This window comes from Drosophila takahashii, chromosome X (assembly GCF_030179915.1).
Source record: "Drosophila takahashii strain IR98-3 E-12201 chromosome X, DtakHiC1v2, whole genome shotgun sequence".
Lineage (NCBI taxonomy): Eukaryota > Metazoa > Arthropoda > Insecta > Diptera > Drosophilidae > Drosophila > Drosophila takahashii.
In genome coordinates this window covers 9,321,398-9,334,737 of record NC_091683.1, presented here as the reverse complement: position 1 = coordinate 9,334,737, position 13,340 = coordinate 9,321,398, and the positions used below count along the sequence as shown (strand labels likewise).

General features: G+C 40.9%; 1 protein-coding gene across 6 annotated transcripts in view; it reads left to right on the top strand.

Annotated features, from left to right (window-relative positions):
• The window catches only part of LOC108062317 (inactive dipeptidyl peptidase 10), a 109,836-nt gene that overhangs the window by 93,877 nt on the left and 2,619 nt on the right, over nt 1-13,340 (top strand). For 2 of the 6 annotated variants that reach the window (XM_044392569.2, XM_044392562.2), the window contains 5 exons: nt 9,872-10,085; nt 10,155-10,249; nt 10,370-10,455; nt 10,753-11,295; nt 11,916-13,106. In XM_044392569.2, coding sequence (XP_044248504.1) covers nt 9,872-10,085; nt 10,155-10,249; nt 10,370-10,455; nt 10,753-11,295; nt 11,916-13,106 — 2,129 coding nt within the window. Of the gene's footprint in view, nt 1-2,489; nt 2,620-9,871; nt 10,086-10,154; nt 10,250-10,369; nt 10,456-10,654; nt 10,678-10,752; nt 11,296-11,444; nt 11,742-11,915; nt 13,107-13,340 lie in introns of those variants that run through there. The other 4 variants (XM_017148926.3, XM_070218721.1, XM_070218723.1 and 1 more) reach the window with 4 other exon arrangements.

Genomic DNA, 13,340 nt, shown 5'->3' with positions numbered 1-13,340 from the left:
GCATGTGAGCGTGCCAGCCGCATAAATCCATGAGGACATTTTTAATTTCCTGCTGAATGGCGAGCGGAATGCAAACACACAGCTGACAAACTGGGCAAAGTGTGTCAATGTCCGTGCTCATATCGTCGTGTTGCAGCAGCAGCAGCAGCTGTTTATAATGCATACCCCGTATGCCACATACATATATGCATGTATAGTTAGTGTTTGCTATATACTTGCAGCCCACAATACACCCTATGCGTCCCATCTTGGCCCGCTGAAGACAAAAAGTTTGCCCAACCTAAAGCCGAGAGCTGTATATTTTGCTGCCTTTGCCGTTACAGTCTTTTTTCCTCCGTCCTTCCATCTTGGCCATCCCTTTGGCCAAGTTCTCTGTTTGCACACAGCTTCAGAACCTGTCTGTGTGTCGTTGGCATTGATATATGCCAGAGCACCGGAGCACCGGAGCACCAGAGATTGGCCACCGATAGGATAGACAGACAGACGGATGAGCTTAGGGATAATACGAGGTTCAGGCTATTATCTCAATTTCACAAGGCGCTTTTGCTTCCTAACGAAGAGAACATCTTTGGGAAAATTATCTGCAATGATATTGGGTCTAGAACACCCAAAAAAAAACCAACCAAATAAAATAATTTAAAAATACCCGTCGTGTTATTCTTCTTGTAAATGATTTGCAAAGCTAGTGGAAATAATTGAGACATATTTGAGTGGTCTTTGGCAAGTATTTAACCTTTAGCAACTTGCCGACCTGCCGACCAAATTTCCGCTGACGAATACTTGGCAAAATAATATTTCCTTACTTTAGTCTACAAGCGGAAACTTTCTCATGGCTTACTAAGAATACCGAGAATACAGCCCCACCCTGCAGTTGGCCAAATAGTTTCCTGTTTCTGGCCAAAAAGTAAGCTGGCGAAAATTCAACAAGATTGTTGAAGGTCGAAGGCAGGCAAGGGTTTAAATTGAGAGCCACACAAAACGAATTGATTGCGCCCGAAAAACGAAAAACGAAAAACGAAGAAATCGAAGGAGAAAGACCTATGTAAGCAAGTGACCAGCCACATCAATCATACGCAGCGTTGTGCGCCAGCCCCAAACATTTGCATAGGCTCTCCACTTGACCGCCTTTCCCTTGCCGAACAATATGCAAATTGCAAATGTGGGCCAAGTTTTCCCCAGCTTTTCTTTCAACCAGCTGGCGCTGTTCAAGTTTAGCCAGTTTTCCCAGTTTTATGCTAATACTTTGTGCAAAGATATCCCCTTTCCTCTCCACATGTGCTCACCCATTTTCCCCCCAATCGAGTAATTCAATTCCTTTTCGGCATTCGGCGACTAAGTCGTTTATCTGGCACCAAACACTGCCGGCAAATTGAATCAACAGCTTAAAGTTACGGGATAGCACATCATTATAATCATGACGTCGGTCGCATAATGCGGACCCGTTCAGGTTAAGTCGCTTGACATCGCCGCGATTATGCAAATTTTCTTTTGGGGGTGAGGGAAGGGAAAAGCGGGAAAGGGGCGCCACAATTTATTGCCCAAAAATGCCGCCAAGGTTTTCGGCTTTCGGCTTTCGGGCCCGATGATTGCATAAACAGCTCATTAAAAGACACACAAAGAGCCGCATTAGGCGGGAAAAGTCTTGGGTTTTCACCCAAGCAGAGTGGGAAAATCTTTACGACGCACATCTCTAATTTAGATAATGCCCGGCGCACAACATGGCGTATGTGTGTTTAAAAGTCAGGGCAGGAAAATCAACGGACAAGCAGGCACTAGAAAAAATTATATTCACCGCAAGAGTTGTAAAAAATTTGAAAATAATTCTATTTATTTTTGAAGTACTTCGTTTATATATTTATTTCTGGATATATTTTTTATCGCTATATTTAGTAATTAAATATTATTTATAATAGTTATTTAATTTTTATTTACTTTAATGTTTAGTTCCTCGTTTTAAATATCAAATTTTTAATTATATTTTTACAGAATTTTGGTTTTCTTTTGTAGATTTTTTTTTTAAGACTATTTTATGAGTTCAGCTAAGAGAGATCGTAAATACAATAAAATAATAATTACTATACTACTTTGCATTGCAATTATATTAAGTCTATCTCACACTTTTCCTATAAATGGAAAGTGAATCGTCAAAATCTAATATCCTGATATGAAACTATGATTATTGATATTATATTCTATTATAAGATAACCTATTCTATAATTTTTGCCTGTGTACACCTAATGCATGCTCTAATGGCCATTTTTATTTGATTAATGAGCCATTTGGCCTGGGAACAGCGAAAGCAAAAGCAACAGCAGCAGCCGTAGAATTCATGGCCAAAAGTAGAGGGTTTTGCGCCAGAGAGCTGGCAACAGTTTGGCCAGTTCTCAGGGGCCAAGCAACTTTCCCTTTCAAGCCATCAAACTAATAAGCCATCTCATCGCCATCGCCATCTTCATATCATTTCCCGTGTGATTATCATCGGCTGCAGCTTCATCATTATGGTGGAGATACAAAAGCCGCACTCGGCCCTAAAAAGGCCATCGCTGAAACGGGAAACGGTCGTTGTTAACAACAGTGCGCCGACCATCAAAAAGGTGACTCTGGTGCCCAAGGATGAGGTGAGAAGAAATTGGGATGAGGAAACCCCTTGAAATTCCAGCTAATTTGCATACATCTGGCCAAATTATTAGATTAATTGCGGCCTATTCCTTGCTTAATTACTAAAAAGAGCAGTTTTGATCACTTTTAACGTTTTAAATGGTTGTAAATTTTAATTAATCCTTAAATAATTAAATACTCGATTTATCTTTAATAATTTTATTCGGAAAACCCACAACCAAATGCAATTTATATTTAACTCTTTTTGAGATCTGAACTTGTAAATCACAAAAACCAATTTGTTGCCGACATTTGTGCATATATAATGGTATATCTTGTTTTGGCTACAAGTCTTTCGGGGTCCTGGGAAATATTTTAGCCAAGCTAATTAAGTATGCAAATGCTTTTGTCTTTGTCTTTTAGAGATGAAGAGAAAAGTGTGAGGACCTAGGCACGAATGGAAGGGATTAAGTGGCTTCCTTTTTCTAGGCTCATTTAATTGCTTTCCGACGCGCCGCAGATCTAGAGTCCTTCGTCCTTCGTCCTTGATCCCTTTTTGTGTCTCGCAAAATCTTAAAATTCATAAATAAAACAAAAAGATTTCACAGTTTATAAATTCCCAAATTATACACTCGAGCTTTTAAGAGCGGGTAATTGAGTGGGGAGCTGGCATTCGATTGGCATTTCATTATTTCGGGCCTGGCCATAAATAAAAAGCACAAACTCGATTTGCCATATCGATTGCCATATCGAGAGGCCTGCGGCAGTGCCATCAAAAGCAGCCGCCTCCTGGATTTTAGTCCTCAGATTTTTCCCTTCCCTCTTCGCATTTTCCGGCAAATCTTCGGCCATAAATAAGTGGTCCGCAACGTCGCTTTCCTGCCCTTTATTACCTATTTTTTTTCTTCTTTCCCTTTCTTTGAGTCGGAAGTAGCGGACATAAATTAATAAAATAAAATACAAATACGAATAAAATTTATAGCACTGAGCAAATAATTGAGCCTCCCCGCTTTGGGGCCTCAAAAATTTAATTTGTTCCACTGATTCACTTTTCCCCCAGATTCCATCCCCCGGCTGTCAGAAGTCCGTTTTAAGCTGACAAACTTTTTTGGCCTGGCGACAAATGGGGGAAAAAGTTTTCCCGAAGCTGATTACGGCTGGAAGGGGTTAAGGGGCTCAGCGGGTTAAGGAGTTAGCGAGTACTTCCCTCCCGATTCGCTTTTAATTATCCTCATTTGCGAAATGTGACGGAGACTGGGAAAATTTGTATATAACTCTTTGGGCCTCGGGCTTTATGGGTATTGAGAAAATGGGGCATTTCAAGCTTGATTTAAACGGGAAATTAGTGGCCCAAACTTCGATACCCATTCGGACATATGTTTTTCATCGACAGCCCGAAGAATCTGCAAACTTTTTGCGGCGTCCCTGAAGTTTAGCTGCAATTTGTGGCCACGATAAGGCGATGGCAGCGCACAAACTTCGATCAATAAATAAAAGTAGACAATAAATTTTGCATGCCGGGCAAAAGCAGGCGATAAGGATAAAGTCGGGATGGGTAGAGTTTTTACCCTTTCATTAATAATTGTCAGCCAGGCGACGCATGAGGGAAATGTGGCAAATGTGTGGCAATGGTCACCGTATAAATGGGCCAAAGGACCCAAAGTCCATCATAATGACATAAGTTTTCGCTCCATGTGTGCGCGTGAGTTTGAGAGTGTGTATGTGGGCAGTAAAAACTTTGTGTACCTTTCTCTATCACTCCTTATTTACCCCCTCTTTCTATATTCTTTCTAGTGCACTGTAAGAAATTAAATAATTCATACTAATTTAATACTGCATTAATACTTTTTAAATAATTCTCTAAAATCGTCTACATAAATATTTAAAAACACTGCTTACTAATTAAAAATGTTGACTAGGGATGGTGGTTTTAAAATATTACTTATATTATTTGAATAATTCAGGCATTTTAAGTTGGTTACCTCGACTATCAGATACCCGTTACCAAGCTAATGAAATTGCACTGCTTGCACTGCTTGCATTGCATTCTTTGCTTATAACTTTTCAATGAATGGACCGATTTTAGAATTTTCCTCTACATTTCTATATTTTCGTCAAGTGTAACATTCCGACATTCTCCGCTGGTGCCTTCAATGTTGCAAATGATTTTTTTCCGCCACTCCTCAAGGGACCCATTTTGGAATGCCGCCCCTCCTCAGTTTTCCCCACCGCCTTTCTATATCCACTTTCGTTTGCGTAATATTTGCGCCTATTCTTCCTCTTCCTTAGCCCGGGGGCTATAACTTTTTTCCGTGTGCAATTTCTAATTAAAAGCCGACAGTTAGTTGAGCGCTGACAGCCGAAAAGTATGGATCAACATGCCTGCCCCGAGGCCTCGTGCTCGAATTCGTTGTCCGCCTTAAAAGTCGATTAATATTAATATTAAGATTGAGTGCGAAAATTGAAGCCTCCCTGTGAAGTGGGGACAATGCATTTTGAAGTAAACATAAACAAGTAGATAAGTATTTCGCAAAGTACTACATTTAAGATACATTAATCACAAATGAAGGCTCAAAATCCAGTTGGAAAATATCTGAAATAAAGCCTACTTTCCGGGGACCACTACTCATTATCCAAGGGGTTTATAATTTCGCCCTTTCGACAAGTGGCCACCAATCTTATCGCCGTGCAGCAGCCTCATATTCGTCACTCGTCATTGTTTTTCGGCCAGCCTCCGGAAATCCAATTAAGCACTTGACGACCGGAGTATTAAAGGCCCCGCCCCCCAGAAATGCAGCACCCACGAAATCCTGCTCTTTCGCAGCGTTTTTGTGGGTTTAGTGGGAAAATGGGAAATGGAAAATGGAAAATGTTTATGGTGGGCCATAAAATGCAGCTGGGAAAACCGCTACAATGTCCCGCACACATGAATTTTTAAGCAAGGACACAAACGCTTTTTATGCAACACTAAAAAATCCCCATAATAGTTGCACTAAAATATTTATCTTTCCATAAGAATAACTTGAAAGTGAATAAATATCATAAAAAAAATAAAAGCGCATTTTTTATAATTTTGTATATATTTAAAGTAATTAAAATAAATCTTTTTAGGTTTATATTAAACACTTTTATCAACAGCTTAAATAATTTATTTATTATTTTTTTAAGTTATCCACTTCTTTGTTATTTTTCCGACATTTTCGCATAATTAGTTTACCTTGCTTTCCATTTTTCCAGGCACTCGTAGCTTTTGTACTTTACTCGTTTGATTGGCATTTATTTCTTTTTCCACATCATCGTATTTTTTCATCACCGTTTCTGTTGTTGATCGAACATCCATTGTGCTGGGTAATTATTTGCCATAGCAAAATGAAAAGGTTTTTTTTTGGTTAGATAATCCTGCAAGTGAGTTATCAACTGCAGAGCCAGGTCGGAAAAGGAAAATGCAATCATGGCCAGCCAGGAAACGGGATACGGACACGGATAGGTGGAAAACAAACCTTTGTGGTCCGACCGCAAAGGCAAACACACAGATACACAGATAGACAGACACAGGGGTAGAATCAACAATAACAAAGTATCCTCGTCCTCATCCTGCTCAAGCATATGCACTTGTCAGTGGCATCTTCTCCGGCTGTGGAGTGGCAGCCCATAAAAGATGCATCCTAACCCAACCCAGCCGATCCGAATATGGCTTTGTCAGCTGTCGGCTTTGGTTGCAGTTTAATGGAGCAAAAAAAAAAAAAACAAATATAAAAATAAACAAACAAACGCTATTGAAAACGGCAAAAAAAGGTTTTCCTTCCTCTTTTTTCCCCTTGCACAAAGGCAAACATTCTTTTCTGCTGTTGGAAACCCGATAGTTAAAGTTCCATTTAAATAGTTTTCCCTTAAAACCTAAAATCATTCAGTTATTCATTCAAGTTTTGGCTGGAAAATTTAGAGGCTTTTCTTAGCCATAAAAAATTTTTAAATCATATAAAAGTCATTTCCAGTGGGGAGAAGACTTTCATTAGCTTTTTTCTTACCTCTTTTGCCAACCTTTTACATAATTTCTGAACATTGTTTTCTTTTGTTTTGAAACAAAACAACTATTTTTTCACCTGAAGTTGGGTTATAAAATATAAACAAAATTTCTTTAATACCTTTTTTTTTGGAATCTAGTTGTTATCTAGTTGTTTTTTCCCTGTGCATTGGCTGCGCGGGCATTGAACAATCGAAAGACATCCAGAGATGTAATCACAGAAAATTACGGGAAAGTACGCGAAGCCGCAGCCTGAATCCGGAAACTGAAATCCGGAATGCGAATGCAAATGCAGCTGCAGCTCCTGAATCGATAATACGGCGGATGAGGATGAAGCGGTCCCGCCCCCTTTCCCCCTCCCGCACTTCCCCCAATGGGCATTTAATGAGCTGTGAACGCATTCACAAAGCGCCTGCATTTGGCGTCCTGCCCAAGGCCCAACAACAAAGAGCCGATGTGACGACAACCGAGACCAACAACTCCAGTCATTTGCACATAAATTATGCGCACTCTTAGTCACGTATACGCACCGTGCGCCAGGTCTTTCGGGCATATTGGTATGTTCCAATTGTTTGTAACCACTTTAGTTTGGTCCAAGTCTTATTTTCTTTTAATAAGAATTTATAACCTCAATGTACCTCTTATTTATATAAGTTTTAAAATTTGAGTTATCCGGCTCGAAGGACCAGGCGAAAACAACTGCTTAAAGAAATTTAACTTTTTTGGATATTTAATAATTTATGACACACTAGTTTTGTTTTAAACAGTGAAAAGGTAGGGTATACTTCTCGAATAATTTAAATTTCCTCAACATAGTGTGCCCTTAAGAGGTCCACTTAACTTTCGGTCCGCTCCCATTGTTCGCACCCGCAATTGTCACACCTTTCTATGGCCCAGCTGGCATTAATAGCTAATGAAGGAACATCAACGGCCCAACTGCCACATGGCAGTGGTAATAAAAAAGGCCGCAGGACGGAGGACAATTGGTCGCCATCAAATGCCAGACAATTTGCCATTGTCTCTCCCTTTTTTCTTTTTTTTTTGTCCGGCCTTAAATTGGTGTTTTTCCGCTTGGTGAAGAGACCGCTTTTCTCTGCGGTTTTCCTGTTCGGCATCGGCATCGTGTTACCCATAATTAATTTGCCAGTTTTTGCCATGTTTAAACTCCTAGTGTTTCCGCACAAACTTGTTCGTATGCAAATTAAACTTTGGCCCTTCGGCAGCTTTTATAGATTTCGAATGCATAAAAGCTTGATTAATTGTTTTATGGCAAATAAATGAAATATGTATAATATTTGCTTATATTGCGGATATGCAATCAAATTAATTATGATGCGGTTCGGTTCTTAACAGTTGATTAATGTTTTATTAAATGTAGCATGTGAAAAGACAATTTTTAATTTAATTATTAATATCTGTTAGTAAACCGATATTAATAAACGGTATACAAATAGACTCAAATATTTCTTATTAAATGTTAAAAAATAAATAAAATAAAATACAATGTTATAAAATATAAAATAAAATAATAAATGTTAGCAAATCGCAGTAACCTAATTTCCATTTCACATAAATAATAACCCCTATGATTTATTCACTCAAAGCTCAATGCCATTAAATCAGTAAGTAAGTTCGAAAATCAAGTTAAAGTTGAATGATTCAATGGGGCCACATGAAAACTATAACGGGAGAACTACAGGGAAATCAGAGATGAGCAGAGCTTAAAACTTTTTGATGGCTCGTCAACAGAAAACAGAAAACCAGTCAGACACTTTCGGCACTTTCCAAGACATAAAGTGGATTTAAAAGGCCACAAAAATGAAATATATTGGTTTTGGTTTTGTCCCAAGTTTCCAAATTTGAATTTGTTGTTCTGCAGGCGGGGCAACTAATTTCAATTAGCACTTTCGCCCTCACACGTCGGCAAATCGCATTTTCTGCTTTCATTTACCATTGCCATTTTCTGCTTTCATTTTCCATTTCCACATCTCCACAGCCAAGTGCATATCAATTTTTAATTCAATTTCAGCACAAGCAATGCCATTGATTGCGAGTGTAAAGCACTTCGGGGACTACGGCCGGAATCGAATTGGCAAAATGCGAAGGGGAAACAAAGGGGCCAAAACCAGAAACAGAACAAGAACCATGGCCAAAAGTCCTTCGATAAGAAATCCGAGAGCCGACTAAGTGGAAGTTGAGTGGAGGCAGGGGATTATGTGTGCCTCACATGCAAAATGCATTTAAATTTAAATAGTTCAGCACTTTCGCACTGTCATTCATTCGCCTTGAAAAAGTGAAATCAATGAAAGCTATTTAATTCATTTGCAAAATAAATAAAAATAGATAAAGAGATACATATACTTTCGAGGAAATAATAACTAATCAATTAATCAATAATATAGGGTACATGATGAATGATATAATCAAATTCCAACTTAGATCCCCTGACAAATCCCCAAACTATTTCCCTTCTTCGGCAATACTTAGTGTTAGACCATTAGTTTAATTAAAACGCGGGGTGCCCGAAAAAAGGCGCAGTCTAATGCAATTAACCAATCAAATGGGAAATGGGCTAGTAAAATATGAAGTCAAAGAAAATAAAATAAATTTCCAATCAATTGGCAATTAAACCTGAACATTTTATTTTTTGACCATTTTTTGCAAAAACAAAATTATTTTGCAAAAAAAAATTGCAAAATTTGCGAAAATTTTATTTTTTCAAGATCACCCGAAAACTGTCATGGATTTATTTATTATTTAGTTATCTGTTCAAAACAGTTTTTATTTTTGGTGTGAGACCATTTTTGGCAAAGTTACAGCAAAAAAACGAAAAGAAAAAATTCCTATTTTTACAAAAAGCCCAGATTCCAATTTTTCCCAAAAAATAATTCGTTTTTTAACCGTAACAATTGAAGTATTGATCCAAATATGGAATGTCATACCTTTCTGAACTCGTTATTAAATTTCCAATCGATTGGCATTTTTTTGTCATTTTTCGTAAAAAATCATGATCTACCCCCTTATAAAAAAATTGAAAATTGGCGAAAATTTTATTTTTTCAAGATCACCCGGAAAGTGTCATGGAGATATTTATTATTTAGTTATCTGTTCAAAACAGTATTTATTTTTTTTTTTACCAAAAACCCAGATTCCAATTTTTCACAAAAAAATAATTCGATTTTTAACCGTAACAATGGTAACAAATCAAATCAATTAAATTGGGAATGCATTTTTATTGAATTCCACAGGAACTGGTGGCCATTTCTCCGGAGCGCCGCAACTGGCGCGGCATCTTCATCGCCCTGCTGGTCATTGCAGCCGTCTTCAGCCTGATCATCTTCTCGATCTTCCTGCTGTCGCCGGAGGACGAGGGCCTGCGGATCCGGGGTCGCCGGATGCTGCCCAGCGACATCCTGGGCAGGAGCCTCCAGTGGAAGCCCTTCAACGGCACCTGGAGCAATGGTGAGGCTCTATAAAGGGTGATACCTTAAATATATATCCCTTTGCTAAGGTTCCTCTGTTTTTTGGCAGGTCGCGAGCTCATCTATCGCGATCCCACCGGCGGCCTTTCCATTCTCAATATGGCCGATCTCACCACACGCATTCTTATGACCAATTCAACATTTGTGAGTTTACTCTTTACTCTTATATAATATAACAATAAATAATATAATATAATAATACATATAATAAATAATATATATTTTAATTTTAATTTATTTGATAATTATAATTTTGTAATTTAGCGCCAATTGAATGCGGAATCATTTCTCGTGGCCCCTGACCAGAAATACGTGCTCCTCCAGTCGGACTCCAATGCCGAGGGCTCCAGGTGGGTAAACTTGTGCAACAAATATTTAAATAATAATTAAAATTTATTAAATTGTAAGGGCAAGAAAGCAAGCCTGCGGTCACACGCCTATCTTGCTTTGTATCGTTACTCGTTACTTTCTTTTAATGCCCTGTCATAATAATAATTGATTTCAATTTGGGCTCTTCTTTTTCCAATTTATTTTCAAAATAATTGGTATTATTTTGTATTTTTAATGAAAGCGTATTTATCCCAAGTTTAGTATTATATATTTGCACTCACTTAAATTGAATTACGTTTCGCCTCTTTTTTGGACAGACATCACGTGTACGAGGTGCAGACGGCCAACACATTTCCGCTGGGACCAACGGAGAATATAGCGGAGGCGCCTCGCCTCCAGCATGTGGTGTGGGCACCAGCGAATCCGCCACCACCACTGGGAGCACCACCACCACCGGCCAGTGGTCCAAGCACCACCACAATGGCCCCGCTGCCCAGTGGCAGCATAATCCTAAACAGCCTGGCCGGGGCAGCCAATGGACCAATGGCATCCTCCGGCTCCTCCGGCGGCCCAAATCCAAATGGCAAGTCGGGTGGCTTTCACATGAACCAGGCCATCGCCTTTGTGCACCACAACGACATCTACTACAAGCCCAAGGTGCAGGGCGAACTCGTCTGCCGGATAACGCAGTCGGGATCCGCTGCGGGAGATTCCTCGGGGGTGGTCTTCAATGGGGTGCCCGATTGGACGTACGAAAATGTGCCGGAACTGGACAGCCGGCGCAGCAGCATGGAGTTCTCGCCCGACGGACTCTATTTGGCCTTTCTCAGCTACAACGACAGCGAGGTCAACGAGTACAAGTGAGTGCAGCGGGAGCCTTATAATAATCGAACAAAAAGCGCGAATTCTTGAGCATTCTTAGCCATTATGAATGCATTTGATAAGTTCTTTACATACATAGGCGAAAACTTTTTGCTACATAATAAAGCGCGAATTCTTGAGCATTCTTTGCCATACACATTCTTTGTCATTTAAAAGAAAACACAGTGAATTCTTCAGACATCTTAAAAAAATACAGGCCCCGTTTTTAAAACATAACTTTTGCATACACAGCGAATTCTTCAGCTGAAGAAATCTTTACAGAAAAGGCATCATCAGCATCATTGCCTTTTATGTTGAAAAATAAAATTCAGCTAAACAAACCTTTGCCAAGGCATACAAATTGAAAATAATCGATTATAATAAAAGCGCGAATTCTTTAGCATCCTTTGCATAGTTGAAGAGACCAGAAAAATGTTTATTGCAAGTACAAGAAAATAGGTGTCTCAAAAAACGTATAAAGCTCGAATTCTTCAGCATCAATGTCATATATTTTGAAAAATAAAATTGAGCTGAACAAATTGATAGCAATTTGATAATAATCGATAATAATAAAAGCGCGAATTCTTTAGCATTAAGAGATTATCACACTCTTCCACAGATACACCTGGATGGGCGATGATATCAAGTATCCGGCGGTGATGAGCCAGCGCTATCCGAAGACCGGCGCCCGCAATCCGAATGTGACGGTGAACGTGGTGAATCTGTCGGTGACCAAGTACATATTTCCCACGCAGATCCGCCTGCCCGCCGACCTGGCCAATGGCAGCTATGTGGGCGGCCTCACCTGGGCCTCGCCGAGCGACCTTTCGGTGACCGTGACCAACCGGGAGCAGACCAAGGCCACCACGGTGCTCTGCCGGGCGCCGCACTTCCACTGCCATTCGGTGCACACGGAGGTGACGATCAACGATGGCTGGGTGCTGCCGGCGGAGCGCCCGATCTTCTCGGCCCGCAGCCAGGCGGCATCCTCCTCCAGGGAGGAGGTGCATCATCGGCCGGAGGAGGGTCACCAGAGCCCGAATGCCACCGGAGGAGTGACGCAGGCGGAGGCGGAGGAGGAGGAGGAGGAGGGGCAGACGCACGAGATCAGCAACGGGGGCTACCTGCTGAAGCGTCTGCCGGTGCGGGACGGCGAGCATGGGCACTACCGTCACGTCGTCTTCATATCCTCGCTGGACCGACGACCCGTCCCACTGACCATGGGCCGATTCGAGGTCACCGAAATCGTCGGCTGGGACGAGCCGCACGAGATTGTCTACTTCATGGCCGCGCCGGAGAAGCGACCGGGCGAACGGCATCTGTACAAGATCGGCCTGAAGCTGAACGTGACCGAATCGAATCGCACATACATCACCTCCACGCCGCCCACCTGTCTCACGTGCGACAACACGGAGTCCACCTACCGGCTGCACAGGGCGAGGATCTCGCAGCGGGGCGATCGATGGGAGGATATTGTGGCCCGTTTGGAGCCAGACGATTGCCTCTATGATATACCAAAGAATTGCCTATACAATCGGGTGCAGTTCAGCCAGGACTACAGCTACTATGTGCAGGAGTGCCTGGGGCCGGAGGCACCGTCCGTTTATCTCGTGGAGACGGCCAGCAATGACAAGATCTATGTGCTGAATGCCGGCGATGTGCTGCGCCATCGACTCTCCCAACTGGCCATTCCGCAGTCGCGCACCTTCAGTGTGGAGATCCGACATGGATTCCATGCCCAGGTGCGACTCTTCCTGCCGCCCGGAATGCGCGAGGAGGAGGACGTGGCCTTTCCGCTGGTGCTCCACGTGTAGGTTGATCAGAAAGATCGATATTTTCGATAAATCCACAGTATTTTATCAATAATATCGATGTTTTTAAAGAAAAAAAGGAAAATCGAAAATAAAAGAGGAAAATCTATCGATATTTTCACAGTATTGTATCGATAATATCGATGGTTTTGAAGGAAAAAGAGTAGAATCGAAAAGGAAAAAGAAAAATAGATCAATATTGTCGATATACAATATTGTATCAATATTATCGA